Source organism: Hippoglossus hippoglossus, chromosome 1 (genome assembly GCF_009819705.1).
Source record: "Hippoglossus hippoglossus isolate fHipHip1 chromosome 1, fHipHip1.pri, whole genome shotgun sequence".
NCBI classification, from domain to species: Eukaryota; Metazoa; Chordata; class Actinopteri; order Pleuronectiformes; family Pleuronectidae; genus Hippoglossus; species Hippoglossus hippoglossus.
The window spans coordinates 1,971,153-1,992,495 of record NC_047151.1 but is presented as its reverse complement, the minus strand read 5'-3'; the positions used below and the strand labels follow the sequence as shown (position 1 = coordinate 1,992,495).

The window sequence follows — 21,343 nt, the reverse complement described above, 5'->3', positions numbered from 1 at the left end:
ACTCACAAAGCTGTCAAACCTGAAAGAATGTCTTGGATTAATTAGTATCTCAGATTATTCGAATACACTGAGCAGTTGTCAGGATCTGCCTCCACATGAGGCGTGAGGAAGGTTGTTCTATCTGACGTGTGTTATTATAAGTAAAGAATAAATATATAAGTAAAGAATAAAAAGCAGAGTCTGTTAACATTTGAGCGTCCGGCAGGCAGCATGACCACCACACTGCCTGACATTATGATGCATCTGTATGAAGTCACTATCGCAAGTATTGAGACAGTTGTCCCCCCCCCCCCTTTGTACATTTGTCTATTATTTGTGTTAGGATGTGAAAACAAACTACTGTGCCAATACTTATGCTATTGGCTGCATGTAATGATACAATTCACACCATGCTGTGGATAAGCACCTGCTATGAATCCATAGTGGGCCTTTCTTTAAATAATTTTTCATTAATGACAGAAGGAAGTCACCGTAGTTGATGTTGAACTGATTAAAAGATTATAGACGTAGATGGTGATTGAGCTGAGAATAGTATTCTGAAGGTGTCAGGCTAGAAATGGAAACAAACACAGTGAATTTGATTACACTGCCACTGCCTTGGGGGTGTTTTACTGCTTCACGTCTTTGTTTTTTGTGTATTTTCTACAAAGAGTTTTTTTAAGGACTTTAGCTATATTTCCAAAGAGGCTATTCTTGTTTATTGCCATGACTTGACTCTAATTGCTCATTGACATTTGCATTCTTCCTCTTTGCCCGTAATTTGCAGATGCAGTTGGCTCCACTGCATGTGTGAGCTGACATTGACACTGCAGCCCAGTCGTGTTGTAACATATTCACATTTTAGTTATTACAGTTTCGGCCTTTGGGAGACTAAACAAAACAAGGCTTGAAATAACAACAGCTTGATACCAGACAGTCCATATAGGGAAATTAGTTTTCCCAACATAAGATATTGTGATATGTTTACTACCACAACCTGGGTCGTTAATTTAACTGTAAATGTCATTTGACTTGAATAACCTGTTGTGTGTCCATATGACAGCATGAGAAAGCTGCTTTCTTATCCAGGTTTCCACAGGGCAAAATGGAAATGTAAAATCATAATGACCTTAAAATCATATTACTATTATTAATAATAATAATACTCTTGTTATGATGTGGATTCGAGGGGCAGTTTCGAAATTAGGAAGGACAGGTCATGGTCAACCATGGATCATCAGCAGTGGCCACTTACTGAAAACATGTGGTGTGATTGTATTCTTCTCTTTCTGCATTTACAGCCTTTGTAGCGGTACTTAGTGGAAGTTATTCTATTGTTAATTCTTTTTTAGCTCTGTCTACCTGTCTCCGAAAATAAACTGGACGTTTTATTTATTCTTCTTATGAAATTGATCATTCACATTTACTTGCGCTCGCAGTGCGCGTCAGTTCGTCTTTTTTCCTCTCGCTCGCCGTCTTCAAGCTGCGCTGCTGAGCGATAGCTCACTTCCACCAATCACAGAAGCCATGCAACATTTCTCAGCCAATCCAGAGCGGCTGACTGGAAGTGCGCCTCCATCTATGGAGCTCCGGGCACTTCCTCATTGAGGTGAAGGCAACAAAACGTGTCGCTGCGATGTGAGCCTGTCGTTTGGAAACTACGAGACCTAGAAGACTCTCACGCATCAGATCAGAGCCTGCGGGTGGAAGCGGAGGGACATCGTTAAAATGGGGGTAAGATATGATCATCGAGTTATTTTAAAGCAATTCAGCTTATTTCTGAGGGATGACTAGTTATAATGGTTGGTGGGTTGGTCTTTACTGTGTTGTATCATTGCCCGATTGGCTGCTTCTCTTGACTGATCGTGTGTTCGTCCACTGATTAACGTCCTTGGGACATATTAACCAATAAGCTGCGAGGTGATTTGTAACCGTGCTGTTATTGGTTGCTTGCCATCTCCTCTATACGCCTACTGGCTTCTTTTGTCCAATCAGAGTTTACAAGTCTTTCGCGTGAGTGACACTGGTACAGACCAATGAATGTGTCGCTTACCTATCTAGGATTGGTGCAAAGCACCTTTGTGGGAGGGACATGGTGATGTTTTGTGATGGGATGGAAAATGGCCGCTGTTCGGAGTCCGCTCTAACTTCACACTGTGCCAGTTGTACCAGCTGCCACAATGTCCGCCCTTTCTCACAGAATATAAGAAATATGTGAATGTGGGTATTTTAATATAACTCCAGGTCATGTTGAGTTGGCCTTTTATAAGCAGGACGCTAACAGAACGCTAACAGCAGCAGGACACGGTTTGGAGTGAAGAAGAGAGGGAACAAAGCTCGAGTATTCACACAGGCAGGATGCTATGAGAATAATAACTTTGTGCGAGTAGCCTTTTTAAATGAAACGGGGACTAATGGTAACCTCTCCTATTTAGTTCATCAAACATCCAGCCAGTGAGAGTAAAGACATGTTAGACTGGTAGCGATGAGTGTGAACTTCCATGTTCCTGCACAGACACAAGCAGAGAGTGTTGCCCTCTCGTATGATGTGAGTAAAACTAAGAGTTGGTCCTGTTTGTGTTGAAGTTAGTCTTGTTTCGTGTTGTAAGTCTCTCTCACTGGATACACACACACACACACGCCTTCCTGCCGCTTGTTTACTATCCACCGGAGCCATGTGGCGCGCAGCCACGGCTCGATGTTAGACCGATGGCTCTGCTTTAATGCTCCTCGTTTAAAAAGCTCAGTTTGGTTGGACACAGTTTTCCAGTGATGATGGATGACTCCAAGCAGCGGCACAGCAAAAGACTGGTGAGTTTAAAGAGCCTCCCTCTGCTTGCGCGGGCGAGGTCACCAACAAAGATAATGTTGTATACAAGACAGGGTCGCTGTGTGTATGTTTACCTCTTTACCGTGTGTACGATTATAGATCTGTTACATACAACATACATAAACAATGACAGGCTCTGATGTACAGATATATCTTATATATCGCCCCTTTCTTGCAAGATATTTTTATATATCTGGATTAGTATCTTTTAATACAACTTCATGTCATGTTATGAGCAGGGCGCCTTCATGAGGTAGGTACAGAGTAGAGACAAGTATATTTGTTACTGTCAAATTTGGGTCTGTACATTTCTTTGTCAGAATTATTCCCCCCAAAAAACACATTTACTTGATATTAAATCGATTATAATTAATATGTTTCAAAAACTTGTTTTTAAAGCATGTATCAGGTTTGCTAATATATCCATTTTGTATTATATTTGTTTCATGAAATTTGGAATGAAATTTGCACTTTTGTTTTTTACAGAAGGTAAGCTTTAAAGCCTTAACATGTCAAGTGGTGTAACAACAAAAGAATGAGGGAATATTTGGTCCACCATGATTTTATGAAAGTATACTCATAAAATAAATTAATTTTCACACGAAAATATGAAAATAGATGGTTTTGTTTCTTTCTCATGATTAACATTGTATGTGTTTTCGATATATAGAGCAGGGTTTTACAAACTGCACAAAAAACATGTTATTATTATTTTACATTTTTATTGTCATCACATCACTCCATGCATCTCACCCATGTATGTATGTGTATAAATACACACGGACACACACAAACACCCAATGCCTTACTTTAGGTAAGGTAGTGCTCCCCTAAATTACCATCATGGAGCATCATAATCCAGAAATTCCAATTCATTGTAAACCATTTCATAGTAGATAGACCACTTACACCATCTCTTTTCAAACAGGTTTAAGTTCCCGCTCATTTTATGAGTTAGATATTACATTTGATATGTTTGTTGAAATGTGTCTCTCCATTTCTCTGTTTGGGGACATATTTTCTGGAGCCAATGTGCTGATATATTATTTTAATTTTGAATATAGATAGATTTCTATGGATAAATATAGCATCTGACAATAAGAGATGGGTGAACCTGTGTCTTTATAGTGTGAATTAAGAAAAAACATCAGACAACACTGAATCGGTGTATAAACATCTCTTAAATAAATAGGTGTTACAGACACATAGGTATCTGTGTTTACCAATATGAGATTTGAAAACTTCACATTTAACATGAAAAAAAAGTAAATGTCTTAAGTCATATATTCTATATTCTTTTATATATTTGGTTGTATTTGTTTTATTTTTATTTAGTTATGTATGTTTATGCAAATGTATGGTCAGACTATAAGGTATAACGCCTTCATTACATGCTTTGTCTTAGGGTTTAACAACAATATCTTAGGATGTGTTGCTGTTTTTTTAAATATAAATATGGGTCGATATATCATCATTCTTTTACTGCCCAATATCAGTATCTGCATCAGTCGGGCTCTGATCTGAATAGGGCCTTTGTGTCACCTGCCATGATGTGGAAGCTCGCACATGATGCACTTTTCTCTCTGCCAGTTAATGCCAATGTTTGAAAGTAATGTGAAGATATCTTTCTACAAGTCAGTTTAAAGGATAATATGTTATATAATGGAAAAGAAGAAGTAATCTGCTGATATGAGCTACATGTGTGTTCTGGTTTTGTCCACAAATGTTCAACTCTGGTCCTTTTTTTAAGCTTTTTGATGGTCAAAGCTGAACACATGGTTTACATTTCTTATCTGGTTTTTCCCATTTCTCCCTTGTTGTTTATTATGCAGTGATTATTTTGAAATGACTGCTGTCTGAGTGTTCTCAGGATCAGAGGAATATCCAGTTAGGCATAAAATCCAACTGTAATCTCCATGTTGTTTTGGGAAGTAGAGTTGGTTTAATTGACATTCTGGTCCTGGTGTTTGAGAGTTTTTTTTATTTTCTTTCTTTCCTCTCTCTTCTTACTGTGCTTCTTAATGTTTTCTTACCCATCCACCCTTTTTTTCCCCTTCTTAGCGAGCTGGTACCCGGCGACGTTACCATGATGATGGTATTTCAGATGAGGAGATTGATGGAAGGAGGATGTTTGACTTGGAGGACAAAGTCAGCAGTCAGAGGTTCACCTCTGACAGGATCATTCGCATGGAGGGAAAAGGTGGGCGAGCAGTTAGCTTTGTATTTGTGTATGGTACATGGCTTCTTAAGTTGGAAAAGAAAGACTTTTACCTTTTTAAAGAGATGTTTTTTATTAATTAATATGTGACAGAGTTTAACATCATCAGTGGCCTGACAACAGGAGTAAGACCAGTGAATTTATCTATCCACTAATTCCAGAAATCTCTGTCTGTCTGTGGCTCACATATCTCGAGAACCGCTCCTCTTATTGACTTCACATTTAGCTTGTGTATTTTTGAGAGCCCAAGGAATTGCAGTGTCGAGTTTGGTGCTATTTGAACATTTGATAAAACCAATATTAATTAAATTGCATAAACAGGCTACAGCAGTGGCAGCTAGGACTCCTCAACGTAAGAGATGCTGTGGAATTTCACTGAACTTTGAATAAGTAGGTGAACAGCTCTTCATGCAGCAGTGGTTCAGGGTCTCGTAGAGTATCATTGTTGAGTCTTCCAGCAAGTCTTTATTTGCAGCAGTTAAATTACTGCAGGTCACTTTTACAGTTTCATAGAGAAAGCTGCAAACAGCATCACCACAGGCCAAGTGAACAGCCCATTCCAAACGGACACTGCACTTGTAAAGATGGATGGTGCGTCTCCACTTCCTTCCACTGTACAAAAAATGGAGCCTAAATATCTTGGATAAGGGTTCTGCCATCTTGCACTGGTGATGTCATTGACACATACATGTGCTAGACCACAGCAGTCAGTGATGGCGTTTCCCTCACATTTTATATCCCATCAGAAACATGAACACTTGAACATACACACATAGGTGATAACAACCACCTAAAATATTTGACGTGTACTTTGATTTTTTTAGTTTGGTCCATGTCCCATCTATTAACATGGAGGTGGCAGTGTTTATGTCCGACTTCATATACAGTAATTGAGTAAGACGTGATGACTCTATGACATCGCTGGTTCTTGCTTCCCTTTGACTGACACACGTATCACTGAAGTCAGAAATGTGTCATGTACTGTAGCATCATGTGTGCAGTGTTAGTCTGTCACCACCACCAGATTGAGTTTCTGCATATAATCAGAACTAGTGAAGTATTAAAGTCAGCATTGAATGATAAAATAACAAATATAAACTGGGTGTTTTGTTTATGCATTTCTTAGACTTGTCATACGAGTTCGTCCAGAGATGTGGCCTTAGGGACCCAATCATCTTTGAGAAGCCTGATGGACTGGGAATCATGTAGGAATTTTTCTCCTCCTTTTTACTCATCTACATCCATCCCACTACTTAACCATATGATCCCCGTGATATGTTGAATATCATCTTGTTGTTCTGTAGGATGCCTGATCCTGACTTCAGTGTCAATGACGTCAAGCTGTTTGTTGGTAAGACTTCCCACACAACGTTTCTGTCCTTTTAATCAATCAGATGCTACTTCAAGTCTCAGGTTCAGTGTTTGAATGAGACATTTACTTGAGCAGAGAGACTGTAACTTGACATTTCACTACAGTATTATATATCGTAGTATTTTCTTGATGAGTAATTTGATCGTGATGAATGTAACGATAAGAATTATTTTAAATTTGTCAAACCAACAGTCAGTATATCCAAAACTAAAAGAGTTCAGTTTTTCATGGATATGAACATTTCCAGTGGAAATTCATTGGGAAGTTCATTTCATTTCCACAAGTTCAACAACATTTACTTTGTTTAATTTCAGTATCAAATTGATCTGACATGGACATGACAAAACTGACTAACTGTAACTAACCACTAAACCCCATCTCAGGTAGCAGACGTATGATTGACGTGATGGACGTGAGCACTCAGAAGGGGACAGAGATGTCCATGGCCCAGTGGGCACGTTACTATGAGACCCCTCCGTGTCAGAGAGAGAAGCTCTATAATGTCATCAGCCTGGAGTTCAGCCACACCAAGCTGGAGAACCTGGTCAAGAGACCGACCACAGTACGTCCACATACTTCATGAAGAAACCCATGCAAACAGAAGCATGTCAGCACTCCAGTGAATATGTCTATGTGTGTTTGTAGGTGGATCTGATTGACTGGGTGGACAAGATGTGGCCTCGTCACCTGAAGGAGAGACAGAGGGAGTCCACGAACTCTATCAATGACATGCAGTACCCCAAAGTACAAAAGTAAGTCCTCCCTCTTCAGTCAAATCTATCTGGATGTAGCTGGATAAATTCCTTACTACATTACTTAATACAAGAAACTTAATCTCCCTAAATAAAATAACTAATTTAATGGCCTGGACATGTGAATGTTAATTTCCTGTTGTTCTTGTGTCTGTGCAGATACTGTCTGATGAGTGTGGAGGGCTGCTACACAGACTTTCACATTGACTTTGGAGGGACTTCAGTGTGGTATCACATACTGAGAGGAAGCAAGGTGTGCCCTGTGGGCCCTAAGGCTCTGTCTGTATTTGTGAAGCACTGTCCCCTCTTTTACAGCCTCATAGTTTCTGATTCAAGCTTTGCTAACTGAAAACATGCATTACAACATGTGTTGTACACGTTTGAATAAATGTGCAGTCAACAATGAGAGGGGATAAATGTTTCTGTTCTTCTAAATAAAAGAACTGAAATGTTCCATCATGGGAACTGGTGTACAGAGTGTGTATATAACTGCAAATGTGTTTGAATGTGTGTTTAGGTGTTCTGGCTCTTCCCCCCCACCCCTCCGAACCTGGAGCTCTATGAGAACTGGGTGCTGTCAGGGAAACAGGGAGACATTTTTCTGGGTGACCGGGCGTCTGACTGCCAAAGGATTGAACTCACACAGGGCTGCACCTTCATCATACCCTCAGGTCTCGCGCGCACACACACACACACACACACACACACACACACACACACACACACACACACACACACACACACACACACACACACACACACACACACACACACACACACACACACACACACACACACACACACACACACACACACACACACACACACACACACACACACACATACATACATACATACATACATACATACATACATACATACATACATACATACATACATACATACATACATACATACATATATACATATATATATACACACACAGTGAACTCACTTCATGCTGAATGAATACAGGAATGTGACAGAAACTTATGTGCATGTTGTACTCAGGTTGGATTCATGCTGTCTACACCCCTGTGGACTCTATGGTGTTTGGAGGAAACTTCCTGCACAGCTTCAACATCCCTACGCAACTTAACATCTGTAACATAGAGGACCGAACGCGGGTAGGTGCAGAAAGCCTGTAAGGTGTAAACGACAGCAAGTGGCTGATGATTAATGGTCCTCTTTAATCTCCTGCAGGTTCCAGGGAAGTTCCGTTACCCCTTCTTCTATGAGATGTGCTGGTATGTGTTGGAGCGTTACGTTTTCAGCCTGACCAGGACCTCCTACCTCACACCAGAGTTTCAGAAACACTCGTTGGGCATTGGTATGAACCCATCCTACATACTGGGCCCATGCACTGTATGGAGAAGTTTTTCTTTTTTGTGGTGGGTTGTTTGTGTAGATTGGTTGTAAATGGAATGTGTACCTCCTTCCTTTCATCAGGTCTGATGAAGCCGTCAAGCCCAGATCTGGCTGTTGAGCAGGTGAAGGAGGAGGAGGTGGTGGGAGGGGACAGTGATGAAGAGCCTTCAGAGCAGCAGTCTGACAAACCTGCAGCTAAAATTCATCTGACTCCCTTTGAACTGGAGGGGCTCTGGAACCTGCTGGGTAAACTGGAGTCTCTGCCCTCCAACAAAAAGTGTGTCCCAGCTGGGATACACAATGCCCCTGCACTCATTACACACATTAAGGTATGACTGTACTGTTAGTGTGTAATAAAATTCATTTCTTCTTGATTTTAATCCTGTTAACAATGATTCTCCACTGCTCCCTCTCTTGTCTCTGCTGTCCTGCAGGCACTTCTGAAAGAACATGCCAATGATAATTCCAAACTGTCCTACACAGGAAAACCCATTGTCAAGTGGCCAAAGCGGGTAAGCAGTACTCACTTTTAGACAAGCAGCATATTTGTAGTGATGATCATAATCAATGTAGAAGTGCTATGTCATGGGCAATTGGACTTTTTTGTGTGTTTTTAAAAATGACTAATTTCGTTCCCCTTTTTTCATCAATGAAAATGTGTTATGTATTATTTTGTTTTAAACTGCATTTGTATCATAATTACTTGTCAACAATATTCCTGATATCATTGCAGTTAGTGTGCAATGACACAATTGTCTTGACAAACATATTTAGTCATAATTTTCCATTGGCGACAGCAAAATAAACATTCACATAATCTTGCTATATAGTACAATTACTTTACCTGTTCATTGAGGGGGGGTGCTAATAAAAAGCCAACACAACCGTTATTTTGGGGAAAACCCATTTTTGTTTACTTGCAGAGTTTTATCATTTATCAAATAAACCTTATCTTGAGAATAACTGGTTCTTGTACTTGTGTTTTCTTTGACCTTAGCCATTGTTTCTTTACTTTTCTCCACCAGCCATCATGGTACCAGCCGCCGCCTCCTCCTCCAACACCTCCGCCTCGTCCTAAACTGGCCTCCACACCCATCATCCCACGACCACAGAAACCAGCCTCCTCAATGTCTGTGCTGAGACGGCGCAGGGTCAGGTAGGTAACAAGATGTGTGTGTGCTTGTGTGTCTGTGAAACCCATTATAGCCGTTTTTAGACATGAATTCCTCAGAATGTCCGCTGAATTGGGTCTGGACTTTCTCCAGAGTTTTTCTTTGACACATAAACAACACAGCAGATTCTCGGATCCGACACGTTCACAACAAAACGGACATCTCTGGAGCGTTCAGGTCAGGGGTGGTGCAGAAGGCAGGGCCTTTATAGCACATTGACACCGGCATTGGCCCTTATCAACAAAAGATCTTCAACCTCGTTGGCTTTCTTTCCTCTTCCTCCTGTTCATCCTTAGATATTTGTTTTGTTTTTGTAGTTTTCAGTTTTGCGTCTATCGCATGCTAAATGTCATCAACACGCCCACTCACTCAAGGTAAATCATCTGGAGGATCTCCTGCTGTATTCTTAAATAAGCTCACTCCGACATTATCCAAAGTTTTTACTATGGGACTGGCAGGTGAAACTCCAGAGATAGCTCAGAGCCTCTGACTCAGACCTTTGTGATTTCACATACAGCCCCTACAGAGCATGTCAGAAGGGTGTAATTTTAATATTAACTTATTTTATTTAACTCAGCAAATAGCTTTTTTATTTGTTTATCTGGTGATCATCCATTTGATGTGGATGTTTTTCTGTATCTGCAGGTGTAAGCGCTGTGAGGCCTGTATGAGACCAGAATGTGGAGACTGTAACTTCTGCAGAGATATGAAGAAGTTTGGAGGACCAGGGAAACTCAAGCAGACCTGTGTGCTACGACAGTGTCTTTCTGTAAGTAACAGTGATTTCTCTATTTCTTCATTTATACATGTGCTTTTGTAACTTTACGTCTTTTATCTCCAGCCGGGCCTCCCCCTGTCTGCAGTGTGTGAGATCTGCAAGGAACCCAATCAAGAGGAAAGTGGAGACCCCTCTCTCATCCTGATGGAGTGTTCCAATTGTGCCCAGATCGTCCATCCTGCCTGTCTCTCGGTACAACACAACACAACAACACAACACTCACAAACATCCAATATCAGCCCCTATTTCCTATTTAAAAGACAAATGGGAAAACACAATGGCAAATTACAAAACATGACTAAAGACACACTGCACAGACTCGTACTTGCAATTTAGGATGTATTTATGATGGCTACTAAACACAGTATTGTCCATGTTGGTGACTGATAGTTTATTAATGTTTGTTCCTTCCTGTTGTGCATGGGAAATGTTTTACTGGTTGAAAGCCAACAGCCATTCCCTACTTAAAATGGCTTCTCTTTGTCAGAAACTATTTGCCTGTTGAAGGTTTAGCACCAAAGCATCACAAATAAATACATCACTGTAAGTAAGGCAGTATGTCTTTTCAATAGGTTTGGTCCATTTACTTTTCTACAAAGTATCTGTCACTCACTAGATGTGCAAAGGATTTTTCTTTGGTGTTATGTGCTTTCCGTGGTTTCCAGGAAGAAAATGCTGCTTTGTTTTCCACAATGAGGGAAATTCCACTTAATATTTTTTGATTTCTTTCTGGTACCTGGTTTCTATACTGTTTCCAAATGAAGGCTAATGTCACATTTCCTTCTCGCTAAAGAGAGCAGTCAACACAACAGTCCCTGCTGACTGGAGTGTGTCCATATTAGAAATAATCTCTGTCCATACTAACACACCTGTCACATGACCATTCACGTACATTACTCATTTACAAACAGGAAGCAGGTTGTCTACTTACAGTTTGTTGCATAGTTAGAGGAAATACCAAAACTGAGGAACAGCAATGGTGAAATGTAAGAGCAGGGATTTATATTTTCTTGGAGTGACGACGGGGTGGAACTGACAGCAAGTGTTACCAGCTCTTCACATTTACTGCCAGTAGTTGATTCTGATGAGCGCCAATCCCTAGCATACAAATGGGGGATAACAGCACTTGATCTGATCTGTAGTGGGTACTGGGGTATGTTTCTTCCTCTTGTCTGATCTTCTGTTTCATCTGCCTCTTAAGGTTCAGGGGGAAGGACTGGTGAACAAAGACCTGCCCAGTTGTTGGGAGTGCCCAAAGTGTGTCCAAGGAATCACTGACCCAGAGGTACATGGTGTCTCTCTCTCTCTCTTTCTCACACAAACACACAAACACACACACACACACACACACACACACACACACACATACCCACCCTTGTATCTTAAACACTCAACTGCAGTCAGTCTTCTGAGTGTGTTTGCAAACACTTGCGGTCTATCAACCCAGCATTCTCACACTCAGTCGTGGTGTGTCAAAGCTAATGGGTATTGTGTCTCTTGTCTGTTTGTTTCCATTATTTCTTTGTTTTTTTTATTTTTATTTTTATTTTTTTGTGGTTACTTTGATTTTGTTTTTCTTAAAATTTGATTTAACTCCATCAGTCATCAGGCAGCGATGAATCGTTGGCTGCCAGCCACCAGCAGCACATCCGCCCCCATGGCCCCCTGGTCCTCAGGCTGGGCCCCGGGCCCTCTGCTACCATAGGGGGTCCTGTGGGTTCTCAGCAGGACGGGGAGGTGGTTCGCTGTGGCTTCTTCCCTCCTCCTCTTCCTTCCTGCTCTTCCTCCTCCTCAGCATCACTTCTATTGGTGGCGGCCCCTCTGCCTTCTCAGCCATTCAGCTCGAGACTGGTGAGAGGTGCCGCCTACTCTTTGTATGTCCACACCCCTTTTTTTCTTTCCATCTTTTTCAAGAGAAGAGACACAACTCTTGATGTAATTTTGACTGTGATCTTGAAATAATCACAGTAAGAGAAATATGTTCTGTTTTTATAAGCTGCTTTCACACATGCACTGAGCTCCGGAGAACCTCCAGACATTCTCTTGAGGGGCTGTGTGTGAGAACACAAATGTCCAGGTGAGAGCCTGTGGACTTTCTGCAGAGTTTCTCTGGCCAGCCTCCTAGTAAGAAATCGCAACAGACGCAAAAATGAAAGAAGAAAACAAATTTATCAGGATGAAAAAGTGGCACCAACCCTCACCTGAATTCTCAGGAGATTTCTTTGTTGGTGAGAGAGAAACTCCGGCTGTGTTGTTCAGTGTGAGAGGCAAACTCAGGAGAAAGCTCAGACCCAATTCTGCTGACATCCTCCAGAGTTCATGTCTGAAAAGGGCTATAGTCTACACAGGGGTAGTGGCTCTTCTCTCAGACTGTCAGCTTTTTTCATTGTGAAGCTGCCTTCAGCTCAGGTTGTCATTTTAACACAGCATGCAGTCCAGACCACAAATATGTAGTCACTTACACTTTCTTTGTTCTTGAGGATCTGTGCCTCAGTAGATCAAGTTTGTAAAACAAATACACATGTAGTGTAGTAATGATGGATACTACAGTAAACTGCTCTGTAGTAGTTTGACACCATAGTAAGAAGTGATAAGAGATACAGATAGTGCCCAATTTTTACAACAGCACCGAAATCTCCAGAGCGGTCAGGTGAGGGGTGGTGCAGCAGGCTTAGGCAGGAGCTAACGTTTAATTCCACATGTTTTTGTTGACATTAACACAGGTGTCGACCTGTATGACCAAAAGCTCTCTTGACAGCTTTTTTTTAAATCTCATTTTTTCATCTGTCGCATCTTGTGTCATCAACACACCCACTCGCTCGAGTTGGATCCTGCTCAAAATCTCCTGCTATGTTCTCCCATAGGCTCCTTTGAACATGAGTTCATTGCATGTCTGAAAGCAGCTCTCGTCAGTTATCAAGAGAAGATTTCATGACTGGAACCTCAGATTTTCAGCAAAGTTGCAAACGCCTGGTAAACCTCAGTTCTCGAACAAAGTTCTATGGACTGATGAAGCAAAAACCAATCTCTGTCAAAGTGATAGAAAGTCGAAGTAAAAAAGCAACCGCTCCAGACCAAAGTCAGTTCCTCCTATGGCTTCACTGAAATTGGATTTATTGGTGGTGTCCAATGCTGATGGAAGCAGCTGGATGCAGATTGTCAAATACATGAAAACTCAGTGGATGAGTACAAAACATCTGTCTAAATTCTTAGAATCTGGACGGTGTATGCTGTAAAGTTTTGTGCAGATTTTTCAGTTTGGTTACTTGACTTACAGTAAGTGGTTTTCAGTACATCTGATAAGTTTGCTCATAAGAATTTAAAAGTCACATCAGTTGTTCAGTGTCAAAAAGGGTGTTGAGAAGCTGGTGTTCAGTGTCCCTCTTCATTCACTTTAAAATCTGAGTTTTTTTGGTCTGTTGGCACAACACTTGAACTCTTTTCTGCTCTCCACAGTTGCAAAGAGTGGTTATCTGAGTTACCGCAGCGTATTCTCCTCTGACCTCTCTCATCAACACAGATCTGCTGCTCACTGGGTGTTTTTGTTTTTGTCTCCATTCTAAGTAAAAAACTCCCAGAACAGAGGTTTCAACTGCCACATGATGAACAAGCATGATGTTAGACTTTTCTGTGACAGGCATGTTCAGAAGCAAAATGTCTAATTCTGACCTTATCAGCATTGTCTTGCTGGACAACTTCAATTTTAGGGTCCATGTTATACATTGTACATAAAAAAGGACCTAAATATGTTGTGATGTGTGCTGAAGACTGAAGATGAATATTGTGTTTTTTTGTTGATCAACTTGATTTCAATTCAGAACACTTAAATCTGTAGTCAGTTAGTTGCTCTTTGCCACCATACTATGGTTACGTTACAAGTGATGACGTGTTTCGATTTACATTTGCAGCAGAGTCAGACCAGTTTATTTACAGACCACACACAGCACTGTGCAAGCTCCACTAAATCTCCATCCATTGAGTCGCACTTTTTATACATCAGCTATTTCCCATTGGAAAATGGCTTCTTGAAATTCAGTTTCTGATATTTTCGTTCCTCTTCCTCCAGCAGTCTAAAGGTGACAGAGGTGAAGGCAATCCATTGGTAAGTTTGTCATGTTGGTTTTCTACTAAACATTTTGAGTTTGTTTCAGAGTACCCTTTTGATTGAAGGTCTAAAATCTTATTTTTGTGTCCGTTTTTCTCTATACAATCCTTCCAACACAGCATCTTTTACTTTTTCCCTCTTTCCTTGTATCTCCAGAAGCGCAAATCTTCCTCTCTCCTGGACGCTCGAATGGCCAAGATTTACCGACGACAGAGACACAGCCACGATGGAGACGACTCTGCCAGTGATGACGACGATGAAGGTTTGTCTGTCTTAAAAAATGAAGCTGAAACACCTTTTCACTGACTATCACTTGGTGTTAGTGACATATCACAGATAGAAATGAAACGGTTCATTCCAAAGTTAGCACGTTTATCAGTATTATTGCAGTATTGTTAAAATTTGCTGGAAATATTCAAAGATTAATGATTCACAAACTATAGTTATGTCACCAAGTTTTATATTGACATAAATAAATCCATACATCAATAAAAATGCTGATCATATTTTTATTATTTAGTGAAGGTCGACGACTTGTAACCAAAATGCCAGAGTTGGGACAAAATATCTGCATTTGTTAAACGCACAAAATTTGGTGACGGTGGATCTCAGCATTTGTTAGCTATGGCCAGAGATTACTATCAGTTCTCTTGCTCTCACAGCCCCCACCTGCCTGCCACTCTTTCCGCCATTGTCTTTACAACAAACGCTGCGCTTGCAGCTTTTGCTGCGCCTGCATCTTGGAGACATGGGGGGGTAAGCCGTCACTTTATACAAAATGTAAGCACTGCGTTGCATCGTAATCTGCGGGAAGAAGTTCTCTCGTGTGTGTGTGTGTGTGTGTGTGTGTGTGTGCGTGTGCGTGCGTGCGTGCGTGCGTGCGCATCTCTGTCGCTCTTAACACACAAGCTGAGGATCACATTTATTTAGTTGTTAATCGATGATGTTGGATCATGAATCCGGTCACGTGTCCTGGCTGTGTGCGTAACGTCTTGTATCGTATTGTGTGTGGCAGGTGAACTGAGTGGGCACAAAATGTTGGAACTTTTTTAATGTGTTTAAACACATGTCTCATAGACTCTAAGTAAACTTCACACATGCACATAACAAACCCACGTTGCAGGCTGCGCCAGCGTGTGTGGGACACCGTTGCTCACTGTGATTGATGCTGGACAATTTTTACCATGACCTTAATGCTAACCGTAAGAATTTGTAACCATGGATAATCGTGAACCGTTTCATCCCTTATCACAGAAAAACTAAATAAAATAATATCTCTACGATAAAACAACAATATTTAAACTTCAATTTGAGTCAAGATATATGTTGTTGTGATTGTGGTAAATAACATAATACTGACCTTATCATCCGTCCCACCCATCTCGCTGTCTCTGTAGCCTCTCAGAGGAGAAAAATGATGCTCCATGCTCGAGGGGGGGGCCACTCTTCCAGGAGGGGGTTTGTCCCCAACAGGAGAGGTCTGTTGAGAGGAGGCTCAGCCCAAAGAGGAAGCAGAGGCCTTGTAACTTCTGGCTCCTCCCTCCTCAAGCTAAAGCGAGGCATGAACATGAAGGAGAGTGGGCGGAGGGGACGAGGGGTGAGGCTGCGGGGAGGCTCCAGGATGCAGCGAAGAGGAGATGATTCGGAGGACTCAGACGATGACGACGACGATGATGACGACGACGACGATGATGATGATGACGATGATGATGATGATGATGAAGAAGAGGAGGAAGAGGAGGACAGTGAAGATGGAGTGAAAGAACAACAACTTCGCAGACGTAGGAGGAGGCGCAGGACTGACTACGATGAAGATGAGATTGAGGACAGTGAGGGGCAGGAGTTTGACCCTGAAGAGGAGGATATGGACACGCTGGAAGATGACGAGGAAGATGACGATGGGGATGAGGATGGGCGCTGGGATTCAGACCCAGAACCCCCGGTCCTCCTGGTGTCTGATCTCAATGATGACCTGCTGAGTGGTTCCTACTTGACTGTCACCCTACAGCGCCCCCACAAGGCCAAGAGACAATCTGGTAAGACTTCAAAATCCCAACATTTACAGTGTGATCAATTTAGATTATAATAAATACCATATAAGGTGAAGTATATATTCATGTTCCATAACTAAACTGTCAAAATGCTCAGGCTCGATAGTTCCGAAGCTTGAAGCAGCCATGGGTCCGAGGACGGCTGCGATGGGTGCTGGTGGTCAGCAGGGCTTCATCCAGAGAAAGACGGCTCTGTCCAAACCCTCACGATTCAAGGGCACTGACACTACAGCTGACAGCGTAACACTAAGAGGACCTGGCAGGTAGAGCTTAACACTGGATCGCATTCTTCTACTCATGTTACAAGATGTTAGTTAGTGACAGTCAAATGTGAGTTAAGACACAATTTTGATTATTATAATTTTTTTTCATAATGCAATAGTGTTGGTTTTAGTGGGAACAAACGTTTCCTTATGTCTGGGGGATATAGCTGGGGTATCATAGCACCACAATGCTTCATATATAAGTTTGTTGTCACATGTGTGAATTTGGATATTGCACCTGACCATATGTTTACTTTAATATTATTTGTATTAATTGTTCAGCTCGACAGACAACAGCTTCTTTGAATGTACAGTCCGGAAATGAGACCAGTAATTCTGTGACTAATGACCAACTGCACTGAACATCATGTACTTCGAAACCTTTGTCTTTTTTAAAGTGTTGATAATATTTCCACGTTTTCCACTTCCCGTCTTGTGTGCATGTGCGATATGTGACATTATTAATCAAAACCCCATTTGATATTTTGTTATCCGTTAGGCAACGTATGCGGGGTAACCATGGCGACAGAGGGACTAGAGATTGCTCAGCATCGTCTTCAGAGGATCAGGAAGCTGCTGCATCCTCCTTCCAGTCTCCTCCGTCCCTGCTGTCCGTGCTGTCCTTTAAGGACGAGGGTAATGAGAGAGGCGGGGAGAAGGAGGTTTGGGTGTCTGTGTTTAGATACTTGACCAGAGCCGAGCTGCTGGCCTGCATGACTGTGTGTAAGGCCTGGTACAAGTGGTAAGTCACACTTCTCTCCTGCAGAAGAAACACATCAACATGCACTATGTGTGGATGTCTCTGACCTTGTCCTCCCCTGGAAGACAAGAATCTGAGCTGTGACACAGTCTTGTCTCGTTGTCCTGTGCAGGAGCTGTGACAAGCGTCTGTGGAGCCACTTGGATGTGAGCCGCTGCAGCCCGGTCAGTAATCAGGCCCTGGCAGGTATCGTCAAACGCCAGCCCACCTCTCTTGACCTGTCCTGGACCCCCCTGGCCAAAAGACAGCTCAACTGTCTGCTCACCAGGCTCCCAGGTACACACACACACACACACACACACACACACACACACACACACACACACACACACACACACACACACACATAGATCATGCAGTTTCTACATGTCTTTTCACACCTTATCCTCCAATCTGTTTTAAAAATGTTCCAGGTCTGAGGGAGTTGAGGGTGACTGGTCTGTCGTGGTCCTGTCTCTCAGCGTTGGTCTCTCCCACTCTGCCTTACCTGCGGCTGCTGGACCTGCGGTGGTGTGAAGGCCTTAAAGACGCCCAGATTAAAGAGATCGTCTTGCCACCTGGTCAGTAGCAAACTTTCAGTGCACCATGACAGACGGAGATCTGTGTTTACAGGGAATGAAAGGAATGATTTACCATGTGTGTCACAATCTAACACAACCCCCCGCACAGTCGATTTGGGAAGTATCCAGACCTTTTCACTCTTCATATTTTATGTTGCAGCCGTATGCTCAAGATATAATCAATCTATACTTTATAATGGTCTGTATTTATATAGCTTTGTAGTCTTAATGACCACTCAAAGCGCTTTACAGTACAGCTCATCATTCATTCATGCATTCACACACATTCATACAGTGCAGCACTTTCTCTATGACGAGGGTCAATTTTAGGGTTCAGTATCTTGCCCAAGGACATTTCCGCATTTGGAATGGGGAAGACTGCGATCAAACCGCCAGCCTTCTGGTTAGCAACAGCCACCCCAATATTTCAAAATCAAAATTGATCGATTGATTCAATTTTGATTTTTTATTTTTTTTTGGCCAAATAATACAAGGAAATACTGCACACAGGATTTCTAGAGCCACGGTGACCATTGTGTGCTTTAACACCTCACCTTATTTTTGTACTTTAATGCATAATGATGTATTCTTCATGAGCCCACCCTGTCCCCAAGTGTACCACACAGACACCAGACCAGAGCCCGGCCACCAAAATATCAAAAGTGTGATGTGACTGTGCCAAAGTGCCTCAGAACACGCTGTAACCTCCATATTGACCCTGTCCTCGTCTTCGTCTCTCCTCCTGGTTCAGAATCCTCTCGCAGCAGACTACGGAACATGGTGACACTGCGTCTGTCGGGTCTGGACATCAGTGACTCTACTCTGAGGCTGCTGCAGCGCCACATGCCTCAACTGGAGAGGTTGGACCTGGCTCACTGCAAAGACATCACAGACTCGTCCATTGCTCTGCTGGCAGCATCCGGGACACACACACGCAACAACCTCACTGAGCTCACACTGGCAGGTGGGTGTTTGAGCTCACGCTCCCAATGATTGATCATGTGGTCTTTTATCCAATGACTGATCACATTATGTAGTTGGTTCCTTGGTAGAACACTAGGTGCTTCACCCTCCCCTCACGCTTCCTTATGTAAATTACATACTTACATTACTTAACTGAAGACATTATTCAAAACAAAGCTTTAAGGTGGAGTCAGCGGCAAACAGAGAAACAATACACCCTCAAAAGTGGCTTCTAGCAATGATTTTTTTATCCATCTATTGATTTTTTTTCTTAATATCATCTCTTGTCTCACTCATGTAAAATTGAACTCTCTAGATTGAAAATAAAGTGAGGAGTCGAGTACAGTAGAGAAACTCAGCTGCAGTAGCTTTATATAATTTGCCTGTCAAGTCATTTACTTTGAGGTAATCCAAATTCACAAGCATTACAAATACACAAAGAAGGCACAGTTCTGACTGTCAGTCAAATGTAACACTTAATGTGAACATAGTGTAAAAAGGTTCTATGAATCAGTTTGATGAAGAGACATGAGGAAATCATCTATGAACAATAGATTTATATACAATTCTACCATGTTTATTAACAGGTCTTAAATCATTAGGAGCTCTTAATGGTGCTCATGGGTTCCACTGGACCAGTCAGTGTCCAACACTTCTGAATGTCTGCTTCAATGATCAGAGCACTCCCTGACTGTGTGTGTGTTTCTCTCTTTCTCTCCAGGCTGTAGCGAGTTGACAGACGGCTGTCTGTCCTACCTGAAGCGTCTCACCTCTCTGAATCTGCTCGATCTCAGAGGTTGTAAGAGTGTCAGCAGACGAGTGTGTGACGCCTTTATCTCCGATCTGTCTCACATCGCCCTCTACTGTATGATGGAGGAGAAGCTCATCCAGCGCCTGGACTAAAGCAAACACACGGACACAAGTTTCCACTGGAGCGGAGTGTAGAAAAAGTGCTTCTTCAAATCATTTTTTTAATATTCTCAGTTTTTAGTGTTTTGTTCTTCAGACTGTGAAGACCATCAAAGCTGCTGTTTGATGACAGAAACATCGGACCTGACATGACAGATGATTAAGAACCAAAACTAAATTGCTCCTAAAATCAGGATTTTCTGGAGCAGCCTATAAACAACCTCTTGAGAGTTGTGTTTTTTACTGTTTACCCTTTGCGTCTATTCTTTGTGCGAAGCTAGGCTCAAACTGAACCAATCTTCTGAACTGACAAAACTACAAACACCTAATTTTTTTTTTTAATATTCCTTTAGAACGTCTTGAATCACTGAAAAGATTTTTGTGACTCTTCGAAGGTCCACATGCTCCTCACATCTTCTATAATTTCTAGAATGTACTGTACAACGGAGGGAGCGCTGCTTGTGTTGACTATTTTTGGAAGTAAAAAAATATTGGAAAATAGAAAAGTGAATCTATTTTTGTTGACTGGAATGAACCAAAGTGGCAGTTGTGGTACATAACCTGTGTGCATACAGTGAAGTCATGTATATATTATGTTTATTTGTTTCAGTAATTTTTCTGTATCAATCAGGCATTTGATATTGTACATTTTTTTTCTAACACTGTGTGAAAACTTATTAAAATGTCCAACCATCCAACATCTATATGACTTATACTTTGAGAGAGAAGGGAGCCAATCCCGACTGATGTTGCGCGAGAGGCGGGGTTCACCCTGGACAGGTCGTCAGTCTATCACAGTGCTGAGAAAAACAACCGTCACACTCAAGTTAGGATGTACAAGCGGGACAGTGCTGTATCCAGTTCTTTATGCATCAATGCAGCTGCAGCACAGCAGTGACTCACAGGCCGGTCAGAGCATGAATCCAGCTCCACAGCTCAGAGCACTTTGACACTCAGCACAGATTCAGTGTGCAGGTTGTTTTAAAGGGTCTGAATCAAACCAATTAAAAGTTAGAATTCTTGGTAGAAATCATGACAGAGCTGCCTTTCCCCTCAGATGCCCTCTATATCCCTGATGTGAAGCATGAAGGTGTTAAGAAAAAGCAGACATCTGTGTCGATGGAAAGATCAAATCCTGAACAGAGCTGCTGACGTCAGTCCAATCATCAGAGATTCTGGACACGTCACATGTTCCAACCTTTACACTGACTATTAAAGCATCTTGAACCTGCTCCGTAGGACTGAATTTGGTTTTAACATGAG

The 21,343-nt window shown here is 41.9% G+C and overlaps 1 protein-coding gene across 6 annotated transcripts; it reads left to right on the top strand.

Moving 5' to 3' along the window:
- The first annotated feature begins 1,560 nt into the window (after positions 1-1,560).
- kdm2aa (lysine (K)-specific demethylase 2Aa) lies at positions 1,561-20,776 on the top strand. Of its 6 annotated transcripts, none has more exons than XM_034602694.1 (26): positions 1,561-1,713; positions 4,871-5,009; positions 6,154-6,232; positions 6,332-6,378; positions 6,783-6,961; positions 7,045-7,151; positions 7,311-7,404; positions 7,669-7,822; positions 8,163-8,278; positions 8,355-8,481; positions 8,601-8,848; positions 8,954-9,031; positions 9,545-9,675; positions 10,337-10,460; positions 10,533-10,661; positions 11,671-11,754; positions 12,072-12,320; positions 14,536-14,571; positions 14,731-14,836; positions 15,972-16,610; positions 16,723-16,888; positions 17,388-17,630; positions 17,761-17,924; positions 18,062-18,208; positions 18,960-19,172; positions 19,893-20,776. In XM_034602694.1, exons 1-26 carry the CDS (start codon positions 1,708-1,710, stop codon positions 20,072-20,074), a joined length of 3,987 nt encoding a protein of 1,328 aa, XP_034458585.1. In that variant the 5' UTR covers positions 1,561-1,707; the 3' UTR covers positions 20,075-20,776. The 6 variants fall into 6 exon arrangements, with proteins under 6 accessions (XP_034458585.1, XP_034458760.1, XP_034458498.1 ...); XM_034602607.1 differs by lacking the exon at positions 1,561-1,713 and adding an exon at positions 1,750-2,790 and having other exon boundaries at positions 14,539-14,571; XM_034602528.1 differs by lacking the exon at positions 1,561-1,713 and adding an exon at positions 1,750-2,790.
- Positions 20,777-21,343: the final 567 nt, after the last annotated feature.

Bases quoted from the DNA above. Each gene is read 5' to 3' on its own strand.
- kdm2aa (XM_034602528.1), top strand. From the start codon at position 2,752: ATGATGGATGACTCCAAGCAGCGGCACAGCAAAAGACTG. The intron at 6,962-7,044 runs GTACGTCCACAT...GTGTGTTTGTAG, and splicing joins TGGTCAAGAGACCGACCACA to GTGGATCTGATTGACTGGGT. The intron at 9,676-10,336 runs GTAGGTAACAAG...CTGTATCTGCAG, and splicing joins CTGAGACGGCGCAGGGTCAG to GTGTAAGCGCTGTGAGGCCT.